Below are 25,745 nucleotides of genomic sequence, written 5' to 3' on the forward strand. Positions count from 1 at the left end.
TGCCTTTTGGAAAGAGAATCTCCAACTCCCAGAATTCCCCACCCAGAGAATTCTGGGAGTTGAAGTCCACACGACTTGAAAAATTGACCAGGTTGAGACTGTCCTAAAGTGGATCTGATAATAGAATCTGGCAGGAAGCAGATCTTCTGGACTTAAAACACGCCTTACTAGAAGAGGGGGGGAATCTTTAAAAAAACCATTAACCCTGGTTTTTGCACTTAGACCAACACTTAGACTTATATACCGCTTTACAGACCTGTCTCTAAGTGGCTTAGAGAGTCAGCTTCTTGCCCCCAACAATTTGAGTCCTCATTTTACTGACCTTGGAAGGCTGAAGAACAAGCAAGCTTAATACTAATAGAGGCAACAATATAAATGCCAGCTTGGGAAGGATTCTTTGTTGTGGTGCCAGGATTTTAAGTTACTCAGGAGTTACAGAGTTTCAAGCCGAGATGACAATCTTTCCACTTAAAAAATGAAAACGCGGCTTAGTTTAAGTGACAATATAATTTTTATTTTTTTTAACACACTGCTGGTTAAAACTGCCAGGCAGTAGATTTCAGAATATTTCCCTCAGCCAGACATCCTGAGAGGAAAAAAAAAGAGAAACCAACAAAATTTATTAAAAAAAACAAAACAGCTAAATGTACCAAAAATGGGATGGGGGGAATAATTAATGCAGAACTCATCCATACCTATTTCATTTCCCCGGGAAAAGAAATCTTTTGCAAAGCCAATGTAGTCAGACAAAAGTCATATGTGCTTTTTACCCTTTGCCCAAGCTTAATATTAAATGCACACCTACACGCATCCCAATAATAAAAAGAACCAATGCAAAAGTAAAGGACAGTTGCACGCCCCACCCTGCTTCAGAATGATGTATTGACTTTAAAGTTGTGAATGGCAAACCAGCATAAGGACAGATTCCACCCAAGCTTGAAACCTGGCAGCAAACATTCTAGTCAGGGGTCTCCAACCATGGCAACTTTAAGTCTGGAGGACTTCAACTCCTAGAATTTTGGGAGTTGAAGTCCACCAGGCTTAAAGTTGCCATGGTTGGAGAGACCCCCTGTTCTAGGCTGTCCTAAGAGGCCACGTCCAAGCCTCTTTAGCAAGCAGGGACACAAAAGATAGAAAAGATAAACATACACAGCAGTACAATAAAGGGTGGGGCCTCAATCTTCTGATAGCTGAGATTGCAGCCCTCAAAACCTGCATCTGCCTCATTAGCAATAACAAGGATTATCTCCACTAAAACTTTGATCATGACGAGGTGACCCCACTCCAATTGGCTTAGGAAGTGAAGTAGAGAAAGAGAGAAAAAGGCCAGGCCCTTTCCCTGGGGGAATTCAAACATCTCTCAAGGCACTCCCCAAAGGCACCCCAAATAATTTCCCACAGAAGGTTTTAACCAGGGAGTGATCTCTTGGTTCAAGAAACCAACCCAGGGACACACACACACACACACACATACAGGGCCCTGGGACAAATAACGATTTGGAAGCTAAGCACCACTCTCAGACCCCCATCAAGCACAGCTTTGGGGGCCTGGGGGCGGGGAGGGGGGGAGGGAAGGAGGTTGGCAGCCAATGCTTCCCTTTTCCCTACCTTCCTCAGCTCCTCTGCTTTGAAGGAAGCAGCATTAGGGGCTAGCAGGCCTTGTGTGCCACCAGCTAAGCTCCTGAAGGAAGACGGCATTTCGAGGCCCACGCAAAATTCTCCAGCAGAGATTTCTATTGCTGTGTTTGTCTTTGGGGCTTTTCAAAAGCAAGCTAGTCTGTTCTAGCAACCTGAAGGTCTTTAGGATAAACATAGTTCTGCAGAGCAACAATCCCAATGCTTACCCTTGGGCTTTGCGACAAGGGAGGCCCAACAATCTCCGTTTACTTTAGCCTTTCCTTCTGGCAAATCCCAACACCTGATCTTTCCAACTTAGATGGGACACACTTTTAGCGAGTCTTGGCCTACATCCAACGGAATACCCAATTAATTCCAAGCAGAGTTTTTTACTTTTGGGTAAAGGCAACTGCAGATCTTTTCCAGGCCTTTCTCCCTCTTCAAGACATTTAAAGGAGGATACCTGATTCATGGGTTTCCTCTTCTGAATGTCTAAATTGCTGTGGTAAAATAGGATCATTTCTCAATAGTCTATGTCTGATGGGACCTCAGGAACTAGAAAGCAACCATTTATTCCCCCTACTGGCTAAGGAAGAAGGCATTATATTTGTGCAAGCAAAACGTAGGTCAAAAATTAAAAACAATTCCACAAAGGGGCAGCCGGATACCACTATGCCCAATAATGCTACTACACAAGGACCAGTGCTCCAAGCACATAACTGAAGCATGCATCAGCACAAAGAACCCAGAACAAATGACCCCTTCTCACAAGAGGCAGCGGTAGGAACCTTCAGCATCTTTTGGCATCGGGCAGGCAAAGCTTAGACTGCCATTCATTTGTACCTTATAATCTGCAAGAACAAGATCTCCAGCTTAGGTAGAAGAGCCTAAGTCCCTAAATCAAGATGCCAAGACAACCTAAGCCAGTTGATCCCCAACCCTCTGAATCAAACTGTGCAATTCACAGCAGTCTTAATACTTTGATAGATCTTAAAAGGGGTAGATCCCTGCCCAACCAGAGAGTTGTGAAAGCACAATCTGTGGAAGAGGAGAGCAGCTTCTGTCCTGATGTGCTTTGTGGAGGGCAACGCTGCAAGGATCTTGATAGATCACCTTTTTTTTCCTTTCAGAGTATAGAGGCATGAAAGGCCAAGCCCTCGGACATGCGCAAGGTTTTAAGGGCATCTCAGAGCAGGATGTGAAGTGTACAGAGCATGGGGCTCCAAGGGCTTTTTTGTGCAAAGTTTGTACAAAACAAAAGTTCCATTAAAAAAAAAGACCTCTTGACATGCAAAGAAACCTGCCAACTCATACCTGAAAATGTTTAAAAGGCAGAAGCAACTAATACAGATTCAAATGCTGACTTTGCTGCAGTTTCCTTTAACAGAAGAAAATATTTGAATGTCTTGCCACACTCAACATATTCAAACTCTAAGGGAAAATTAGGGCCATGTTCTCTCTGTATAAAAAATAGGAATAAAGCTGCTCTTCTAGCGAATGACTGGAACCAAACATTCTTATGATAAAAGGGAATTGTCTTTTTTTAACACCCCAAGACCTAGAAATGCAGGTTTTCAGTTGTCTTAAATCTACCCATCCATATCAGAAACAGACCCTCTCTTCCTTTAGGAATTTTGAGTTCTCTGAATTGGAGAAGATAGCGAGTACAGTTGCTCAGGAAGATAATCAGTAACCCTTAGCCTCCTCTGGCCCTGGAGAAAAAAGGGAATGGGAATGAGGTTGCAACAGCTCACTTGGTCTTCCTCCATCTTCAGTTTGTTTGTGGAGGAAATGTGCAGTTTTACAATCAAGTAGGACAAATTAGGGTACGAGGGAGGGAAGGCAGCCTATATGTTCTGTTCACTTGCAAAATATAAATCAGCCCCTAAGTAAACAGCTAAAGGGGCTTTCGTTTAAAGATTACAGATTCAAAAAATGAACAGTAACAAGATGAAAGCAGCCCCTTGTCCTCATGGCTACGTACCTGAGCTCACATAACATCCACCTCCTTTCAAAAACAGATTCATTTGTCCAGACCTGCAATGTCAACAGCTTCTGATTCGAATTCTTCGCAGTTGAAATTCAAAGACTACAGAACTTGGTGAAATTACTTTGGGGTGTGAGACAACGAAGGTGTGAAATTTCCTCAGCTGTAGGTAGCCTTTACTATATTCTGCTAGCAGGTATCAACCGTCTCACAGGACATAACCCAGAAGTCACTTCACCAAGGGCAGCCATGAAAATGGACACCCTATTACCAAATATGGATTTCCATCAAATGAAGTTTAGAGCCATGAGTAGCTTCCAGATGAAACGCTTGCAAATCCCCGCCAGCATTTTCAGTCAAATGGGGTTTATTCCTAAATAAATGGGGGGGGGGGGGGCATTCTACTGTCTAATAGTAATATATATAAATAAATAAAAAGGAAAGAATTTACTTTGAGGTGAAATGTCCAAAAGGAAGCCAAATCTGGGCAGGAAGACGATTTTCTGAGCCAGCAGGAGAAAGAGAGCAGCTGACTGAGTTTAATATGTTTACTAGCAGTATGAAAAGAAAATGCAATATTTCCCCACTGAGATTGTAGCTAGAAAGAAACCGGACAAGTGCCTTAAAATTAAGCCCACAAACTGGGAAAATGGAACAGATTACAGGAACAAATGTTAAATACGGTGGCAGAACCTGGCTGCTGCGGGGCTCAAGTACCATGAGCTGAATATCAACTGAGAGATTGACAAGCACAGCCATCTTGCTCTGGGTGAAAAGGCCATTGAGGAAAAGGTTTTCAACTCTGCCTTTCTTTTGCCCAGATCCAGATATAACTACAGCAATGGAAAACCAGAAAGCCACATCAAAAGACACAGAGAGAAATATTCCTTAGATCCCGGTAAATATTTAGGGAAGATGACAACTGCAGTCCCAACAACCCAAGGAGGGGATTTCTCTGTAGGTTATGCTCAAGCAATCCTGCCTTTGCTTACAATACAATCTGCACAGGAAGTACCTTTTAAGGTCATTTCAGACTGTGCCCCCCAAAAGACCCGAGAAAGGAATGGCCGGCGGGATCCCTTCAAAGGACATGCATCTCCTTCAAAAGTTGAAGCCGAGCCTGAAAAAAATGTAATGACTGAAGATGAAAGACAGAAACCTTTTGAGGTTTTCTAGCTCTGGACCTCTTAAGCAGAGAAAAAGGAGACACCACCTTGGATCGTGGAAAGTCTCCAGGCACAAGAAAAACGGAAGGCCATCAGGGGAGCCCCATAACATGCCCGCTGGAGTGCCAGCTTCTGCTGGTCAGGTTTTTGCCATGTGACATGGAATGGGAAGAGGAGTTAAGAGTGGAATCACTGCATTTGGGAGGATGGGGAGAGAAACTAGATTAAAGTTACACCAGGAGAGGCGAGAGGGAATTCTCTAAAGACAACTCAAGACTTGCCAGAATTATATCATGACCAGGGAATGCACTTTGCCTGAAAATAAAATCTTCTCAGAACGCCTGGCAGAGCAGGTGACTTAGATTACCGGCTCAACCTGTCCCATAACCAAAAGCATGTTGACCAAACATCAATCCGTCAAGGTGAGCCTCCTCATTCAGAGGAGAAAAGAAGTACCATGTGTTGAGCTACAAATGTTCTAGCGGATGTCTACCCAACCCCCACCTCCACACCCGTGGATCCGTCCAGCAAGGCTGCTCAGTGGCCGCTTCTCTTTCCAGCCAGCCTTCGGATCGTGTGCCTTTCCTCCCGCCCCTTTGGACTCCATCTTGCTCATCGCAGGATTCACTGCCCCAAAGATCCAGGTTCTGCTTCAAGGCCTTTTGGAGAGGAAAGGTGCCTGCTGCTGGCCCACAGCCGGCCAAGACCCAAAGTTCTGCGGAGGGGGATGCAAACTCTCCCTTTATTGTACCTGCTGCTCCTTAAAAAGCCATTGTTTTCCTTAAATATGGAGAAGCCAGGACTGCCTCCACATCCGGCCCAACTCCTCCTCCCCGGCTTGCAGACCACTGTGCTTGCTGTCTTTCTCACAACCTGCAAAGGCAGAAGAGGGTTGGAATGAAGACGCCAAAGGCCACTAAGATCGGGAACATGAGGCTGCTGTTGTCCGAGGCATAGGGGTTTGGTGTGCGGGGGCCTGACTGGACCCGGTTCTTATTGGCCTGCTTTTTAGGGCTGGACCCGTCTTCATACTCCTCTTCTTCTTCCTCCTCCTCTTTCTTCTCCAGGCCTGGGTGAGGCTGAAGCTTTGGAACATCTGTAGAAAGAAGAAGAAAAACAATGCCAGAGTCTAGGGTGTAAAGCAGAGAAATTGCAGGGAGGCAAGGAGCGTTTCTCTAAACCCTAAACGTTATGATTCAAAGCTGTAGGTAAGATGCTTAAGGCACATACAAAGCCTTCTCAAGGCCAACGTGGAATCCCACTGAGGCTACACATGAACATGTCGGCTTCTCCATAAAATGCAACAGGTTAGCATTTTTGACCTGTTACAAACTCCCCATTTTTTTCCCTGGAAGGGGAGGTTGGAGCACCAGCCCTAGGGAAGAGAGAAACCTGAGGCATCTCTCCCGGCTCCTTTCCATTTCCTCTGGATGTTCTCAACAGACAAGTAGGCTGGGGTCAGTCAGCCAGAGCACCTTCAGCCAGACCCCTGCCCACCTGACCTCTTCTACCACCCAGAGAAGGTCAGCCAATTGGGAATGACACACACCCCATCCCCCAAATGGCAACCTCCAATTTCCCTGCTGCAGATGTTCTCTGGCTTAGCATGGCAACACATTCGTCTTGCCTACAGACTATTGTCTCTTGCAGTGGGACCACAGCTGGAAAAACTTAGTAAAAGGAAGAGGAGTTCCTTTCTGCTCAAATGGACCGGAGAATACAGGCCTCTTCGGCCAGAGGCTTGGGACATTTTCCTGTCTCCTGTGGGGAAACACCTCTTAGGTACAGGCACTGGCTGAATCTAGTTTGCTGAACAGCGTACTAACAAGAGACTAACCCCTTCCACTGGCCGGAAGCAACACGTAGCAGTTGCAAAGAAAAAGTTAATGTTTAAACCCTTAAAAGCTAGAACCATCCCCAACTCCATTTTTTTTAAGCAGTGCGGGACTAATTCCTATCTTTTGAGGACCCTGAAAATATTGAAAGATAACTTCAGCTACTCTTATATTGTCAACTCAGCCTAAACTTGTGCCAGGTTTGCTCTCGTGTTGTGTGTGTGTGTAGAGGATAGCTAGAGAGATACATTCTTTATTATCAAGACTGCCTTAATATAGTACAGTAGTTACTGGGTGCTTCTCCTCTCTTCAAGGATCCCTGCTGCTGGAGACATGCATCTTTGCACCACTATGGAAGAGAATGCCCAGTCAGATGATAATTTTGCTGGCTCAGTATCTGGAAGTCAAGATGGTTTCTACTGGGTTGGTAGCATTTAGGAGATGTTGCCATTCAATTACCAGATGCATAAGCCCAGCCAATCTGATATTGGCTTTGAGGTCCAGGCATTTTGCAAAGTTCCCTGATCTGGAGCCACCACCATTGTTTACACAAGCTTTCCTAATATATTCCACCCGCTTCAGTTGGTGCCACCCATTCCCCAGGTTCCACAGAGCCTTCAGAGCCACCGTACAACCTGGTCGATAAGCAAGATCCACTCCTGATAGGTCCTGATTCCAGCACTGCTCCTCCCTCCATTGGGTGGCATTTCCTGGGGCCGGCTAGTGCCTTGCTTGGCACCATCCTTACGTACAGTAATTGGAGATTCATCTGGCCCTGAAACTGAACTGGGCCCTTGGCACTGAGTCCAGAGCCACGGCTGTCATATTTTGTAACCTTGCCAATATCACAGAGGCTCTAGATCGGTGTTTCTCAACCTTGGTAACTAGAAGATCGGTGGACTTCAACTCCCAGAGTTGAAGTCTACCGATCTTCTAGTTACCAAGGTTGAGAAACACCGATCTAGATGCTAAGGTCACTCTCAGTCCTCTGAAACTTAAGGTGTGCTCCTGACGAAGGGATATTTTATTTCCCCCAAGTGTGGGGTTTCTATGGGACCTCTAGATTTCAGAACAATGGGAAGCACTGAGGTTGGGGCTGCTCACTCTTTTCTCTGTAGAGAACAATCCAATAAGGAAACATTCCAAATTGCAAATGGGGATACTTTTTGGAACAGTGAATTCCAAGGTGTCCCACACGGGCTACTATGCCAAAGGTGCTTTTTCAAGAGGCAACTGGTTTTCCTCAGTTTTCTTTGAAGACGTTTCACTTTTTTTTATCTAAGAAGCTTCTTCAGGTCTGACTGGATGGTGGGGAATGGCAGGATTTATACTCCTTGCAGACAGCTGGTCATTTGCATCCTTTTAATGCAAATTAATGACCAGCTGTCTGCAAGGAGTATAAATCCTGCCATTCCCCATCATCACGGAAGACCTGAAGAAGCTTCTTAGATGAGAAGCGAAACGTCTTTGAAAAAAACAAAAAATCAGGAAACTCCAGTTGCCTCTTGAAAAAGCACCTTTGGGACGACGATGACCGGATGGCTGAGACTCTCCACAAAGGCTACTGTCACTTTTCAAAATACTTTGGATGTGTCGAAGCCGACAAATCAGAGGAAATTCCAAGGAGAGATTCTGATCAGAATATGCAAAGATGCTTCTAAAAGATTCGTCAGGACTAACGGAACAGCTTTTCTTTTTAATTCTCCATTTTGAAGGCTAAATGCCTGGTAAGAGTTAAGCATTTTCATTGATTTGTCAAGTAACATTGAGAATAAATCAGAATTAAATTGATGGGAAAAGCAGATCGTGTAAAGCAGGGGTGTCCAAACTTGGGAACTTTAAGACTTGTGGACTTCAACTCCCAGAATTCCCCAGCCAGCATAGCTGGCTGGGGAATTCTGGGAGTTGAAGTCCACAAGTCTTAAAGTTCCCAAGTTTGGACACCCCTGGTGTAAAGTCATCCAAAGGCAGATGGGTGCCCGAAGTCATGTAAGATCACGTCCCCCAGAAGCTTCCAGTCGCAGCCCACAAGGTGCTTGCAAGCCGATGGGCAGCGAAATTGAGCTGCCTAAAAGTGTCTCATCACTTGCAAACACTCTGGCAAGCAATCTCCCTGCAGGCTTCGGCAACCCTTGGCAAAAAACCTTTGCTGTCAAGAACGGAGCCTGGGAGAGACCGGCGCATCCCTTCCAGGCTCCGTTCTTACCACCAAAGTTTTTTTTTTGCAAAGATGACTGTAGCCTTCACAATCTCCCTGCAGGCCTGAAGGACCAAAGCCTTCCCTCCATTTGCAAAGCCTTTTGCTGCAGATCTCATGAGGGCCTCAATTCACAGAGAACAGAGGCCTAAAGGAGAACAAGATCTCACGGTACTGATCTCATATGATCCGTGGTACTTTTGGCCTCTGTTCTATGCGAACGCACCAAAGGCCTGAAGCAACAAAGCAGACAAAGAAACCGCGGCAGAGAGGTGATCTTTGCAAGGTAAGTGAGGTGGGGGAGATAGACGGGACGAATGTTGCACTGCCTCTGCGGTGATTCGTAAGGATGAACGGCCGCCGTGGTGATGCAACATTCGTAACTACAGGACTGTGTCATAAGAACTTGGGGGGGGGAGCTATGTCACAACTTAAAAGGGTCACTAAGTGAACTGTTGTAACTCGGAGATTACCTGCATGTGGGAAAAAAGATAACTAATAAAGAGAAAAAATGTCAGCTACCCTGTTGCTTGCTGGAAATGGACAGAGGCAGGCCTGACAAAAAATGTATAATTGCTATTGGTAACGATATACAACAATCCAATCCTTAAGTTTATCATTAATATCAGACAGTACAGAAGCATTAGTTCATCTTTTTAGAACAGAGGCTTCAAAAATAAACAACAATGGCCGAATCTGTCTCTTAAAATGAGGTTTTCCATTTACACAACTTTATTTCTCTACTGAAGACAGAACGGAAGCTCTTCCGAAGGTTACAGATTCTCTCTTTTGGCAATTGAGTTCAACATCACCCTAACTTTCTTAAATGATTGCCCTGTGACCTGAGCTGCCCTTTGAACAGAGGCAGGACGGCCCGCCATTTGCCTGAAGAAACAGGAAGACAAAGGAGTTACTCACCATCCGCTGTTCCAGCAAGGACATACAGTGCACAGATTTTTGGATTATCATAGTACCCCTGTGGAAAGCAAGAGAGAGTTGATGAATTCCTTCGTTACCCTTGATTTCTTTGAGAGAGCCGATCTTTTAACAACGGTACAGATTTGGGGCTTCCCAGTGAGGCCTTATGGCAGCTCTGTAGAAGAATTCACAGCCCAGGCTCTCAGGGGTTGTTAGTAGCACACACAGTTGTCCAGTTTAGGATAGTCCTGGAAGAAAGTGAATTGGGATTTCCACCCAGCTATCTGTTGGATTTTTTAAAGTACATGTAGTCCTTGATTTACAATCATTCACTTAGTGACTATCTGAAGTTAAAATGGCACTGAAAAATGTGACTTAGGACTGGTATGTACACTAAAGGCTCTGCCCCAGAGACAAATTCCTTGTGTGTCCAATCACAGTTGGCCAATAAAAAGTTCAGTTCTGTTCTGTTCCATTCTATTCCACAGCACCCGAAGGCCAGACTAGGAATAGTGGATGGAAACGGACCAAGGAGAGATTCAACCTGGAAATAAGGAGAAATTTTCCGACAGTGAGAGGAATAAACCCATGGAACAGGAGTTGCCTTTGGAAATTGTGGGAGCTTCATCCCTGGAGGCTTTCAAGAAGAGACTGGACTGCCACCTGTCAGAAATGGTGTAGGGTCTCCTGTTTGGGCAGGGGGTTGGACTAGATGACCTATAAGGTCCCTTCCAACTCTTTTAATCTGTTGCTATTCTATTATTCAGAAGTTGTGGGAGCTTCATCACTGGAGGATTTCAAGAAGAGACTGGACTGCCATCTGTCAGAAATGGTGTAGGGTCTCCTGCTTGGGTGGGGGGTTGGACTAGATGACCTACAAGGTCCCCTCCAAGTTCCAACTCTGTTAATCTGTTATTCCATGATCATCATTTCTAACTGCCCCATCTAGCAAAGTCAATGGGGGAAGCCAGATTCACTTAATAACTCTGGCAAAAAGGTTCTAAAATGGGACAAAACACACTTTCCGTTGCTTAGCAACAGAACCTTTGGGCTCAATCCATGCATCCAAGAAAACCCCACTGTTTTTTTAAAAAGGGCTACATTCTGTTTTTCAACTGGGTGGCTGTTCCATGGGGGGCTGTGCTTGTCCACCTTCATGTACGCTCTCAAGAGATCACAGGAACAAAGTCAGACTTCATGCAGCTTTGCAATCTCAGCAGAAGTAACAGAGGGAGGCATTTTTTGGGCAAAGAGATGAAGACCAATGGTAACCTTTCTACAGGACGGAGGGTGCAACTTCTCATCCTATGTCACTGGCCAAAATATGCTGCCCTGGGCTCTGCGTGGCTCTGCATGGAAGTCTGTCAGACCTGCCCCAGGTGGCTCCCTTGGGAAAGAAAGACCCCTGACTCCATTTGATGAAAGCGATAGGTTCTTCTACTAAAAGATGCTGGCTGCAGTAAAGTCAAGTGAGAACTACTGTATTTTCCCCTCCATAAGACACACTTTTCTGTCTCCCAAAAGTGGGTGGAAATGTCTGTGCGTCTCCTGAAGTGAATATTGCTGAAACCCTGCCCACCCGCCAGCCCACACCCTTCGGCTGTTTTTGGCCACCCTGCACCCTATTTTCAGCCTCCGCAAAAGGGGTGAAAAACGGGATACGCAGAGGCCGAAAACGGGTTGCGCAGAGGATGAAAATGGGAATGTGTCTTACGGAGCAAAAAATACTGTCAATTTCCCAAGCTAAATGGATGCAAAATGCTTCCCTGCATCCCAGCCTTCCCCCTCATGACCAGTCTGTCTTCATCCAATGAAGATTCGCTTAGGTGTTTTGAGAATGCTGAGATTTTTGGGAAATCCACATTCCTTCTCTGGAAGCATGGCCTTCACCACTGGCACAAACTGGTTCTGAGCTACTCTACTCTTCGTCAAGCTCTCATTATCCTCTCTCTAATTGCCATCACGTAGCCATGCATGTTTATTTCCCCTTTGTTTCCCTCCTGGACCTTGACTCCTAGGATGCCAGGAGGCACCAAGCCAAAGTCTGTGGAGGCACATGTCATGGCTGCCATTCTGCTTCTAGCTTTGCATTGCACCTTGCCAGGCTGCCATTTGCCACCAGGGAAGGGAGGGGAGACATGGAATGTGGGTGGATAAGGACAAGGGGGAGAGCGGGGGGGAGATGAAGCCGGCCCTGCCCTGACAGTGAATCGCACCAATCCAGTACAAGGTCAGCCAAAAGAATGCAGAATGGAGAAGACGCGTTCCTTTCCTAAACAACCTGAGAACTTCTAATTGGACATTGACTGATAACAGGGGAGTGGCCTGGCGAAAAGAGGAACCTAACTGCATCTTTTTCACACCAAGCTAACAGATTCTGCCTTGCTCTAATCTGTAACCAGTTTGTTCTTGGTATACTCTTGGAAAAAAGAATGAGCCAGGAGTTAATTAATGTTAACTGGAAGGATGACAACACCTTATTTTGGAAACAGAGTGCCCAACATGCTTTGGAAGCACAAGTGACAAGTACCAAGTGCTTGATCTCCACAAGTAGATGATTGTGTCTAAGAGCTGTGGTGGCGCAATGGTCAGAGTGCAGTACTGCAGGCTACTTCTGCTGACTGCCAGCTGACTGCAATTTGGCAGTTCAAATCTCACCAGGCTCAAAGTTGACTCAGCCTTCCATCCTTCTGAGTTGGGTAAAATGAGGACCCAGACTGTTGGGGGTAAGAGGCTGACTCTGTAAACTGCTTAGAGAGGGCTGTAAAGGACTGTGAAGCGGTATATAAGTCTAAGGGCTATTGCTCTTCCTTTTCCCCTTCCTTCCTTCTTTCGTTCCTTCCTTCCCCTTCCTTCCATCCATCCATCCATCCATCCTAACCCTTCCCTTCCTTCCATGGTGGGCAGTGGTTAGAGTGCAGTACTGCAGCTACTTCTGCTGATTTGATTTGATTATCCACTCAGGAGAGGGAAGATGTTTCAAAATTTGAATCTGAATTTGGAAGATTTGCTGTGACAGCCCATTCAGTCTGCAAAAGGAGTTTTGATTTTTTTTTAAAAGTGAGTTATGAATGGTCTGAAAAACCCAAGCCCTGACAAAGCCGAGGAGCAAGGCGATCAGGGAGAGCCAGCGTGTCTCATTAAAGCACCCATGTCGACAAAGGCGCTTGTTGATGCCGAGCCTCTGCAAGGCTCTGGTATGAAAGCAGCCCCTGCACCTCAGAAGCCCCTCCCCAAAAGGAACAAGAGCAGCTCACGGATAAAGAAAACTCTGCACAGGTAGTCCTCAACGTACAACCACAATTGAGCCCAAAATTTATGTTGCTAAGTGAGAAATTTGTCAAGTAACTTTTGCCCCTTTTTACGACTTTCTTTGCCACATTTTGTTACGTGAATCACTGCAGTTTTTAAATTAATAATAATAATAATAATAATAATAATAATAATAATAATAATAATAATAATAATAATTTTTATTTGATTAGCCGCAACCCTCTCCCGAAGGACTCGGGGCGGCGTACAATCAAAACAAATAAAAATACACATAAGACAAACATATATACAAAAAGAACAGAGACATATACATATGTGCATGGAGGAGAGTTGACTTATAAGTGAAAGACAATTAAAAACACAATTTAAAATCCCCTTAAATAAAATTACTAAATTAAAAAACCCATCAGGAGCGATACGAAGTTATGGTCATTAAGTGAATCTGGTTTCCCCATTGACTTTGCTTGCCAGAAGGTCTCAAAAGAGGACCATACAACCCCGGGACACTGCGACCGTCATAAATACAAGTCCATTGCCAAGCATCCGAATGCAAATCACGGGACTATGGGGTCATAAATCATAAGTATGCAAAAATGTCCCTTTTTCAGGGCCCTTGTGATTTCAAACGGTCACTAAGCAAACTGTTGTAAAGTGAGGACTACCTGTACCTCTTTCCTGCTCTAATGGCCCCGTCCTCTTCCGATAAGGCTTGCTCCTGAATGAAACAGGTACGTGGCTCCCTCAGTTCCTCTGCCTGCACAGGATGGGGACAGGGCCGCTCTTCGGAAGGGGAAAAGGGCTTAGCCAATCTGCCTTCTTGCACGTTTTTGTTTTTTGTTTTACCTTGACAAACTCAATGTTCAGCTTTCCTGTGAAGGTAGAAACCTCTCCCTGCACACTCAGCTTCCCCTTCTTGATGCTGATGGGAATAATCTCATCGTGGGCAGTGCTGTGTCCCACTCTGTCAAAGATGTCCAAGTCCTTCACCACCATGTGGCCGTTCAGACGCACGTCAAAAACCTGCGAGTTGAAACGGAGACAGAACTGCTATCAGCACATTGGGAAACGCCCAGATGAGCTTTCAAGCTGCTCAAAATTCTCTCTGTGGCGAATGGAACGGCCGCCCACCCCATCGACACGCCTGGATGAGGAATCTTGCATAACTCAGGCCACTGTGAGTTGCTCTCAATAAATGTTGCACCAATGGAGAACCTTATTTTAGTAACACCATTTTGAGATGGTGCCAACATTGGGAGTTGCTAATTGGACAGAAGGGTATACCCACTCACTGGTGACATAAACAAGACAAGTACCTTTAGACCAGGGGTGTCCAAAGTTGGGAACTTTAAGACTTGTGGACTTCAACTCCCAGAATTCCCCAGCCAGGCTGGGGAATTCTGGGAGTTGAAGTCCACAAGTCTTAAAGTTCCCAACTTTGGACACCCCTGCTTTAGACAGATAGTCAGAACTGAAGTTTAAGGTGGTTCCCCCTCCACAGTCCCAAAGTGGAACACTCCACAGTTCAGGGGAAAACGTCAAGGACGGCAGCCCGATCCACGCCTCTTGGGATGCCCCCTCCAGCTCCACCAACCTTTTGCTGATGCCTTTCAAATGTTCACTCACAAAAAAGGCTGACCTCCCAGGAGGGCTTTTCTTCCCTTTCTTACCTTCTGCTGCGACTGTGCAAAATAGACTTCAGCGAACTTCAGCACCAGGACATAGTCGCCCTCTTCCTTGATGGGGACTTCGTAGCCAAAGGTTTCCTCGTTGTAGCGTTCCGTCTGGTAGAGAATTTGATCCTCAGGGTTGGAGCGCAAGATGGGCAGTTTCATGCCATAATCGGAAGCTGCAATTCCAATAAATACAGGTGTTTTTTTTCTAAGCCTAAGGCAAGTTTACCTTTGCCCATGGGAGGGTGGCACCAAACAAGTCTTCAGCTTCCCCTTCCCTCCCCTTCTTCTTCTCCCAGACCTTAAGGCACAGGGTGTCCAATCGTTTGGCTTGCATGGGCTGCATTGTGTGTCTTGGACCACATCCAGGATAAACTATACGGTACAGTCAATGTATATAAATAACAAACTTCCTTTTTTAATCTTTGATATAATCTCATGGAGCCATGTTAACTAGCTGCTCAGGGCTTCATGCGACACTCCTGCAAAGGAAAGAATCCACTGATCAAAGGACACACGGAGGCTACGAACACAGGGAGCTAACTTGAAAGCCATCTGCACAAGGTATCCCAAGAGTTCTGCCAGTGACGTTGGCTCAGGGTCTATTGGCCTAATTCCCGGCAGATCAACAAGGACTTCCTACTTTCAGCAGCTTAACAAAAACAGGGAGCATTTTCTTCCCTCCTAAATCAAGCTGCTAAATTAAGAACTTTTCGACAAAACCAGGAAGCCATCGGTGGGGAGGGAGCTTCAAACTCTGGAACGGGACTGGAAACCAAGTCCCATGCGGAGCACGTCTTTAGCTGCGTCCCTCTCAGGGACGCTCAGTCCACGTTTGTGAGCTACCACTTTCCCCCCAGGATCCACTTGGTGGATCTCGGGATGGGAACGAAGAAATAAAAAGCTTTCAGATCTGCTCAATATTGGGATCTCATTTCTGGAGAGAAACTGATACAGCTGTGCTTGCTTCTCTCTGCAATGCAAGCCCTTACATCTTTCAGGTTGCAAAACTAAGATATCTTGAATTGGTGGTACAGGCAGTCCTTGAGTTAAGACCAGTCACTCAGTAGCTGTTCAGAGTTATGATGGGCACCCCTACAGCAACTTACAACCCAGATGTGAAGTTCTGACACTCTCCCTGCTGTCCTGCGATGATATTCTAGGTGCTCAGCCCCTCCCCCCTGTATTCACAGCTGCTTGGGGTATCCTGTGGTCACGTCACTGTGGTTTAGGTTTTTGGCTGAAACCCAGCATTATTTCTGGTTTCCAGCAAAGTCCATTGTTTTTTTGGGTGGGGAAAACCTGGAAGCTTTCAGATTCAGGTTTTCCCAGATGCGCCAATATGACATTTCTAATAAAATGGAACTTCAGAGGAAATTCAACCCTTGGAATCTTCTTTCGTTGGGGTTACTTGGAACCCTGACAAATGGATTCGTTTAATATCCATGGGATTCTCTTAATGACTGCAATGATTCTCTTAATGACTGCCACAAAAAAGATTGTGAAATCGGGGATAGTCACAGTGACCCACTAATGATTGGCACGGCTTATGACTGTAATTCATGAGGTTGTAAATCAAGTATTACCTGTTTATTAGTAGCAGACTACTATATATTTTCAAACCACTTTGATGTTGTAATTCTCTTCATTGGGCTATTTTCATTTTAAGTGTTTATGTGATGTTTTATGCATTCCATGATTTAAATTCCAAGGCGAGAACTTCTCACAAGTTCTGTGACAGATGGGCAGAAGAGATCTGCAAGGAAGCCGTGCCATTTTGCACAGCTGGCTTCTCATGTGTCCTTGGGGTAGCTCTCCTCCCTTGTTTGTTCTGCATGTGGGAGGGAGGGAGAAGAAAGGAACCCAAAAATAACAAAAGCCACTTCAGCCACCCGTTGCCCAGAAGAAAATGCTTGAAGAAACTAACATTAGGCTCTGTAAAGGTTATGACTTGAGGTCAAAATGTCTAACCTCAGCCTGATTACAGCCAAGCAGAAGCCTTCATTCAACTGTTTTTGGCATTAAAATCCCTGTAATTTCTGTGAGAAATGATAAGTACAGTATCTCAATGACAGAAGTCGTGTCTCCTTTCCATGGATTTCTGCTAAAGGCAAATCATTCCGCATATGCCCCCATTTAGGATGCTTAGCTCTCCTCCCTGAAAGAGCCCAGAGTAAAGTCATGGCAAAATTCAAGCAGGCTCGAAGCAAAAGTTGAGTTCCTATGTGTTTCTTAAGAAGAGTTTCTTAAGCACGCCCTTTTCCACAAACAGGGCTTTTGCCATGTAAGTACAGAGGACTTTCCTTCCATTTGCAACGTTAAAATAACCTGCAATTCAGCTATTTAAAGTTTAGAAACACAAGAGGTTTTTTTTCCCTAATAAATGAACTAGCTGAAAATAAAACCTGAGAATCACAAGCCACAAACCAGCCAGAAGCCCTGAAGCTAAAAACTTTCTCAAAGCAGCCAAAGAGAAGGCATGCACGGAAAACCCCAGAACTCCCCCTGCATCTTACAGGCAGCAAAGCAAAGGCTGAAAGAATCTGCACTAAGAGGAGGCACAAAACTTTCTCCTCCTTCTTTCAGAAGCAAATGGGGATTATCTTGAAGACCACAAGTGAAAAGGAACTGCGCTAAAACAGCTTTTCCATCTTTGGACTAAGAATGTTGACTGCATTTATATTCTCAAAATATTGCGGTGGCCAAAAGGGAGCTAGATTTTTGTTGTGCTGTATTGATCACACAGTTGTCTGAAACTAAATATTGTAGTCCTTGAGTGGTATCTGTTTGAAGTTACAATGACACTGAAAATAGTGATTTACAACTGGTCCTTGCGCTGACGACCATTGCAGCATCCCTATGGTCGCAAAATTCAAGCACTTGGTGACTGGTGTGTATTTACGGTGGTTGCAACATCCCAGGGCCGTGGGACTGTCGCTTGTGACTTTTCCACATAGCAACGTTAGGAGGGAAACCGGATTCACTTAACAAGTTCAGGGATTTGTACAACCAGGGCAAAAAAAAAGAAAGTTTGGAAAATCAGCCACGACTCACTTAACAACTTTGCTGCTTAGCAATGGAAATGCTGGTCCCAATTGTGGTTATAAGCTGAGGACTAGCTGCATGGCTAGATTATGGAGGTGTCATTTGGAGAGGCGACGTCAGAGCTTCGCATTTGTTGGCTATGAGCCTGTCATGAACTATGGAAGGGGGGAAGGCTACAGACTCCTCGTACCTTCCAGAGACCCCATCTCAAAGTCTAAGCCTGGGAATGGAATGCAATAGCTTACCAACCAGCCCATCACTGAAGGGATTGTTCCCAAAACAATTATTTCAAATACCATTGGACAATGGGGACCAGGGGAAGCGAGGAACTGGATGGGGAAAGTTAACTGGGAAATCTTAGCCTGCAAAATTCAGATCTGGCTTTGCTATATTGTAATCCACTTGGCTTTTAAGTAAAAGTACGCCTTTCACTATAAGTGGAGTCGAGGGTCTTTCTTAACTAAAGGACCAAGCCAGGGTAGGCCTGACAGGTGCTATGTGTGGGGAAACCTGTTCCGATTTACCTGCAGAACCCACTCACTTAGGGCAAAATGTGCCATCCAGCTTGGAAGCCATTCAGATTCAGGGAAAGAAATCTTCACTCCCAGGCAGTAAGAAGAGAAGTTAGTCAGGAATGAAGTCAGTACGCTCCCGCCCTGGTTCTAGCTTCATCTACCAAACACAAGCAACACAATCCCAGACTGCAATGGAAGCGCAAATGGCTGATGAGCATCTTTATTTTAAATATGGTTACAGGACGTTCATGTGATAACAGTATCAGTTGATAACAGAGCATTTCCAATTAACCATGAAGCTAATCTCCCTTGATCTACACTCTTCCTTCTCACACACACACGTAGGAGAACGTCTCTTCAAAAACAATGCAGCTTTTATGAGACACGGGCATCTCATCCAAAAGCAACAGCTGGTTTATATTTATCTTTAAGCATCAATTATTAGAAGATTGACAGCTTTAGCACTCATCACTGAGGGTTCACTCACCCACAGTAGAGCGTGCAACATTCTCTAATCAAGAATTGCAAAACTGGATCTGAAGAATAGATAAGTAGGAGTTAAGCTTAAGACACCGCCTGGACTTTCCTTGAGCCAAAAATTCTCAATACTGCAGCACGCTACAGATTAAAACAAGCTTAAACTTCCCAGTGGGAGAAATGGTTATTCTACTCATTTGGCAGATTCAGTGCTGGGATCCTCCTATGAATCTGAGGCTCCAGGGTCTGCCTGGCTTATGCAGTAAGAGGACATGCAGATTCTCAGAGCACTTGCCAAGGCTCAGAAAAATCTGCCTAGAAACTCTTGCAAAGAAATGGCTCTGGGAATACCTGAAAGCAGGGCATCCTCTAACGGGCGATTCTCTACCCACAATGCAGAAAGACCTCCAAACAAGGATGAAATCTAATGGAGGAGGAATCTGATATAAACCATTACCAAGTAATGAAAGCTGCCGGCTTGGTTGAAGATGACCTCTTCATCCAGTAACTTACAGCCAACCCATTAAAACAATTCATAACACCATTAAGATTAAATAACTGTGTTGATTGTTTGGATTTGAATTGTAGAGTTCCTAAGGTAAGACCTATGCTTACTTTTAAAACAAGGGAAGGAAGAGACGACACGTTCACCAGTGTACAAAGTGCAGGGCATGGGAAGCAATGGTCCCCCTCCCCTCCCTTGACTTGCTCAGCCCCCCCCCGCCCCCCGCCCCGAATTCTGGGTCCAATTCCGGCCCCACCACCCAAGCAGGACGGTGACAAACTGCAGGGCGCCCAGAGGGCGGCTATCAATGTGAGGAAGGCCTGGAACCCAAAACTGGCAAAGACTGGATGAAGGGAGGGGGTACACTTAGCGTGCAGCACAGGCGGCTGCGGAGAGCTATGCCAGAGCTCTTCAGGGGTCTCAGACCAGAATCAACAAGGAAACAGATTAGGGTTAGGGAAAAGAGGCAACAGAGGGAGAAGCTGCCTCATGAAATGGTGTGAAAAGAGTTCAAACCGAGGCTGTGTTGAATCTGACTCAAAAGCGAGAGCAGATCCTATACCATAGAGGATTTAAACTAGAGATCCATTCTAACTCTGTGATTCTGGGGAGGAAGTTAGAAAAGAAAAGATTCAAAATGCAAAGAATGTGTTGTGTTCAGAACACAAGATAATATATTCCAGGAAAAAATGAATATAGAAAATATTAATGACTGTGAAATACACACACAGAGAGTCAACTGCCGCCCTCACTCATCTAGCAAAGAAAAACTCCTGGCCATCTGTTCTTGCCAAGAGTATACTTTACTGAAGGTTAAGTAGTGAAGCTGAAGCTGAAATTTTCCTGTGCAAACAATACAAAGTAAACGTTCCTCCCCAGCCCCCACTTATCTGCAAATGTCCAATCAGGGGCCTGTATATTGTTCAAGAACAGGTTCTCGGTTCCCAGCTCTGAATATAGATAGTTGACCTTGGCTGGCTGGAGCTTCTCAGAAGGCTCAGTTGAGCTTCCATTCTTCTTCCTCTCTTCTTCCTTACAATCCAATCTTTCTCTCTGTTGCTAATGTCCGGCTGTCAGTTCATAAAACTTGGATAGGAGAGCTCTCTCTCTCTCTCTCTCTCTCTCTCTCTCTCTCTCTCTCCCTGTCTCTCTCTCCCTCCCTCTCTCTCTCTCTCTCTCTCTCTCTCTCACACACACACACACACACACACACACACAGATTTATATGGCCACCAACTCAGAGTGACATTAAAAGTGAACAGTATAAAAACCCACCCCATCCCGTTATTATATATTGTTTTAGATTTAGATTATAAAAGACACAATCACCAGCTGGTCAGAATACAATTGTAAAGCCCTCTTCCAACTAAATAGTGCTCTGAAATAGGTTGAGGAGACTGTTTTAATTTATAGATTAAATACATTTTACTGTAAAATAACGTAATATACATGGGAAAGACCAATCCCACCTCAGCACCAAGTACTTATTTCTGGCTCTTAATTTGGAATCCAAGGCAGAATGCCCACTCCAGGTCCCTGCTTGGCGTATGTGCATAGCTCGAGCCCCAGGTTGGAGCTTTGCCTGGCCTTCCTCTCCAGAAAAGCTCAGCAAAAAAGCCTTGGCAAGCCGCACCGTTAACACTGACTGTCTCCATCTCAGGAGTATCTGAGAGAGAAATGGACCTGAGTGGCCCCAAAGCCATCTCTTCATTGGGATGGAGATGGCACTGCCACAAGCAGCCTTCCCTCCCACCTGGTGGCATCTGAGTAAACGCAGCTTACTCTTGGCCTGAGCGCAGCCCCTTCCGCTCCTCCTGGGCAGCAAGTGGCCTGGCCAGGATACTTTGCACAGTCGTTACACGACAGTGCTGAAGAGTTGCCATTCTTTCCCCAATTTTACTTTTTCTCTTTTACTGCTCCATATTACAAACCAGAGAAAAGTAGCATAGAAACCCAGGAAACAAAACAATCGAAAATCCCCTTTTTTTACAGCTGGAATCCCAGAAAACTTACTGGACTTCCAAACCTTAAGGCTAAAATGAGGCAGAGAGTGGGGAGCAGATCAAGGGCCTGCTCAGAGCTGCAGCAGTCAGCTGGAGAAAAGTGATATTCACCTGGGAAGAGGCAACTGGGACATATCCATGGACTGTACAGAATACAAGCAGATCTTCTCCAACACCCTCTCTTTGCTAAAGCCAAACTCCTTGAGGGTTTGATTCAGAAAAGACACAGCCCAATCGCCTGCCGTCACAAGATAACAGAATATTGCAACGAGCTTAAGTCTGAAATACTTTTTATAGTCTTGTGGCAAAGTCCAGATTTTGCAAGCCAACGTTTCCCAACTGGTAACTCTCAAATGTGTTGATACCTTAGATTACAGCTAACACAACAGAGAAGACAATCTAAATACTAAATACAGTAAGAGCTGAACATCGGGAGAATCATTGTTTTGACATCAAAGGGCAATTTGGAAAGGGCGACACAGAAAATGCATGAAGTAGAGGTTTGTTTTAATGTATCTCACCTATTGATTTTGAATGAAAAATCTGGAATTTGCTTAGTGTAATTAAGTCTGATGATAGCTCAGTTACATGGTCGTAAAATGTCTGCAGCATGATCACTGGTGTGTGTGTGTGGGGCAAGATCAAAGAATAAAAATGCTAAAGGAGCCTAAGACCATCGAATTCAACTTCCTATCCAGGACAGAAATCCAAACTAATATGTCCCAAAGGACTCGTCTTAATACGTATAGAGCAGGGGTGTCCAAACTTGGGAAGCTTAAGACTTGTGGACTTCAACTCCCAGGATTCCCCAGCCAGCTATGCTGGCTGGGGAATTCTGGGAGTTGAAGTCCACAAGTCTTAAGCTTCCCAAGTTTGGACACCCCTGGTATAGAGAAAGGAAGCTCCAACCACCTTTCTTGCAGTGAACTTTGCTGCCCAACTGTTTACTCATGAGTTTTTTTTTCTAAAATAATTCTTCTACATTCTTCCTACAGTTTAAATCCATTATTTCATGTTACAGACCCTGATAAGACGATTGTGACCATCCTCCAGTTTGGCCCAGTCAAGTCATTTTGGTCTGGGTGTGAAGGCTTCAGGCTACAGAGGAGGAGACCGTGAGTTTAAATCTCGCCTGAGCCACGGAAGCTGGCTGGGTGACTTGGGCCTGTCCCTCTCTCTCTCTCAGCCCAACCCACCTCACAGGGTTGTTGTTGTGGGGAAAATAGGAGAGGAAGGAATATTGGATATATTTGCCGCCTTGAGTTATTTGTAAAAATATTAAAGGCAGGATGCCAATCAATATGAGATGATTACAGGTATTTGAAGAGGGCTGCACCTTTAGTCTTCCCTTCTGAAAGTTAATCCTCCAAATTCCTTCAGTTTCTCATCGTGGGAACTATTCATTTATTTTCAATTTCTCTAATGTACCATGAGTTTTAACCCTTTGGGATGTCCACCATCCCAATCATATCCATCAACCGCAAATCTGTTAAGCGTTTGTCTTACTCCCCCGGAAGATGAGAGACGTTACTGAAGATTATGATCTGTTTTGCAAAACCACACAATCTACTAACGCCTTACTCATCAAGCCATCTTCCCTTAGCAGTGAAAGTATTACTGGAAATGTGCAAGCAGGAACTGCAGCGTTGTGTCAAAATGCTGTGTCCTTCCAATATCACCCTCTAGAATGGGGAAGGAGCTGAGACAGTTGAGCTAAACTTAGGCAGAAAGCTATTGGAACCACTGGAGCACAAAGTTATGAAACTGTCAAGCAACTTTGCAATGGCTTAACATTTTCCACTTTCCACCAGCTCAGTTCTGGGACACTAAAAAACAGAACAGTGCAGAACGGAAAAAGAAACCCAAGCAATGTAGAAAGAACAGGAAGGAAAAATTATTGCGGCATTTTATAAGTCAAGGAGGTAGAAAAGGAGCAGTTTCTGGTTTAGTCAAACCACAAGCAGCTCCTTAAAGAGGCACCTGGAATTGGTGTGGTTATTTCTTTGAGCAGAAACCACAGCTATCTATCTCTGTCAGAGCTACACATATGACAGGCTGTCCCCACATCATTCGATGCGAATTGAAAGGAGAACAGGCCATATGTTCATACAAGGAAAGCAAATTATAATGACTTTTCAAAAGAATTCTGCAGAATTGAAGCCACAAAATGCAGCCACAATAAGCCAATACGGAGAGGAGGAGAAAGTGAGCGATGACAAGAAACCAAGACGTTGGGAAATGGTGAAAAAAAGAGAAGCAGATCAGGGAGGGCAGCTCTGGAGAAAGAGAACAGGCCACTGCAGCGAGGAGAAGGGGAAGCCCAGCAAGGTCAGAACGGCTGAGCTATCCCTCACCTTCCCTTCTGCATCCCAGAGAGCTGCAAAGGTTTCGCTGCTTAAATTTCTGCTTGCATGCAGAGGGTGCATTGGAATTCACACCAAGGCAGCAAGACCGTCATGCGAGATCAAGCCATGATTTCCCCAGAGCAGAAGCAGGGATATGAAGGGCAAAATCCACAAAAGGGGAAAAAAAAGAGGGAGCTCCCCTATGCATAGGAGTTGTGGTCCAACACACCTGGAAGCCCCACAGCCAGATGTTCCGGGCAATGAGGCCTGCATTACTCCTGGCCAACATCATCTACATGGTGCCTTGAACTCAAAGCCTAGGCACGTGGGCGACGCGTGCACTTTCCACCCTCTTTCACACCAGGATCTGTGCAGCATCCAGAGCTCCACCTGCAGTCGGGGTGAGGGGCTAATCTTGCAGCGGGTCGCCTGTGCCCAGCATTCCTCTGGAAGCATGCCCACCCAAAACACCGGCCTGAGTAGTGAGATGGCCGCCTTTGTCCAGGGGCGCAGAGCCAGGTGTCCCTCCGGAGCAGCAAAAGGGGAAAGGCAGGCTTTCAAGTTTACTTTCTGGGGCAGATGCCACGGGGCCGCAACGTGGAAGGCAACCCCTGCATCGCCCCTTCCCCCCCAGCTTAGCGGAAGGGAGGGCAGCTGCTCCCTAGTGAGCCTAGCAGAGACACACAGAGCCCCCTCCCTCCCCCCCCCACTGACAAGCAGCGCTGTCAAACTCAGAGCTTGACCCCCTTCCTACTGCTGAGGAAGCAGGCAGATCCCACGTCCTTCTCTCCTCTCTGCCGTCTCAGGCGAAGAGGGCAGCATGGCAGGAGGCCCAGATAGGCTGCCTTGACACACGGCGGCTCCATCGCAGCCATGCAGGGACCAATGTCACCCAAGCAGCCAGCCGGCCCGGCGGCTCTCCTCGCCCCCCCCAGCCCCCCTCCCAAGGGGAACAAGCCCCCCCACCCCCGTCAGATACGCCCCCTCCCTCCCTCCCTCAGGTGCAGGAGCCCCGCGCGTGGAGGCTCCCCGGGGGCCCCGGCGGGGAGGCGCGCTCACCTCGTCCCACCCGTCCCTCGAGGGGGTCCTTCCGAAAGTGGATGCCGTGGACGTCCACATGGGCCTCCCCGCCCGCGTTGACGGCCCAGACCACGCTCTCGGCCAGGCTGGCCCCGGCCACGCTGCCCGGCGGCGGCTGCAGCACCAGCAGCGCCAGCAGCGCCGCGGCCAAGAGCGAGGCGACGCGGAGCTTCGGCCCCCCTGCCGCGGCCACCATCTCCGGCTCCTTCCGCGCTGCCGCCTCAGCTCGGCAACGGCTCCGCCCCGCCGCCGCCGCCGTTGCCGCCGCTGCCCCTCTCGCACATGCCTCCCGCCGCCTCAGCCGCAAGGGGGCATCCCACCGTGCTGGCCGTGCCGGCTACCCTGACGCCGGCCAATCGTCGCGCGGCTTCGCGGGGTCGCGCCACCTCGTTGGCTGCCGGGATCCCGCTATTTGCATATCGGCACGGCCGCCGGCCCATAGGTGCGCGGCGAGGGGATGGCAGCAAGGTACGTTGAGAGCGCAAGCCGACGAAGCCGATTGGGGGACTCTCGACGCTTCCCGCCTTTCTGGGGGCAGATCGTGGCCGTGGACCGTTCCACGGCGACCTGATGGGGGTGCGGCTATTCGCTTCTCCTTGGGCAGCCTCTGCTCTCCGCGACTTATTACCACAGAGAGAGCGGAAACGGAAGAACTGCGATGTCTGTGTTTTCCCTGGAAAACGTTTTCCTACATTTCACCCCGGATTCTCCCCCCGATCTAGTGGTAGAGCCCAAAGCAGGCTGTCCAATGAGAAAGCTACAGCGCGGCTCCTGAGCGCGGTGGATTGTGGAGTCGTGCTGGCAGGAAACCGGAAGTTGATGGCCGGGTGCTCAGAGGCCTGCGGTTGCCATGGCAGCGCACGCCTGTCCTCGAGTAGCGGTCTCCTCGTGGGGACGGCGCTCCTGACTGAACCCGCGTTAACGTGGCATGCAAGCGGAGCATCTTATTGCTTCCCGTGACGAGGTGGCGGCTGTTCAGCCCACCTGGTTTATTCGCAAGGAATTGCCATGAAGTCGTAAAAAGCCGTGGGGTTTATTTAAAATAGTTATAGTTGATGCGCAAAGCAATGTTTTTCCCAACTTGGCAACTTTAGGATGTGGGGACATCGACG

At 46.6% G+C, this 25,745-nt stretch overlaps 1 protein-coding gene across 2 annotated transcripts; it reads right to left on the reverse strand.

The window, feature by feature from the left end:
* Positions 1-492: 492 nt before the first annotated feature.
* On the reverse strand, positions 493-24,975 carry MLEC (malectin). 2 transcript variants are annotated; one of them, XM_081966375.1, is made up of 5 exons: positions 24,613-24,975; positions 14,661-14,839; positions 13,837-14,013; positions 9,721-9,778; positions 493-5,866 (listed from the first exon to the last, which is right to left on the reverse strand). In XM_081966375.1, the coding sequence occupies exons 1-5, from the start codon at positions 24,827-24,829 to the stop codon at positions 5,637-5,639; spliced, it is 861 nt and encodes a 286-aa protein (XP_081822501.1). In that variant the 5' UTR covers positions 24,830-24,975; the 3' UTR covers positions 493-5,636. The 2 variants fall into 2 exon arrangements, with proteins under 2 accessions (XP_081822501.1, XP_081822502.1); XM_081966376.1 differs by lacking the exon at positions 24,613-24,975 and adding an exon at positions 23,783-23,921.
* Positions 24,976-25,745: the final 770 nt, after the last annotated feature.

This window comes from Natrix helvetica, assembly GCF_964273705.1.
Source record: "Natrix helvetica genome assembly, chromosome: 14".
Taxonomy (NCBI): domain Eukaryota; kingdom Metazoa; phylum Chordata; class Lepidosauria; order Squamata; family Natricidae; genus Natrix; species Natrix helvetica.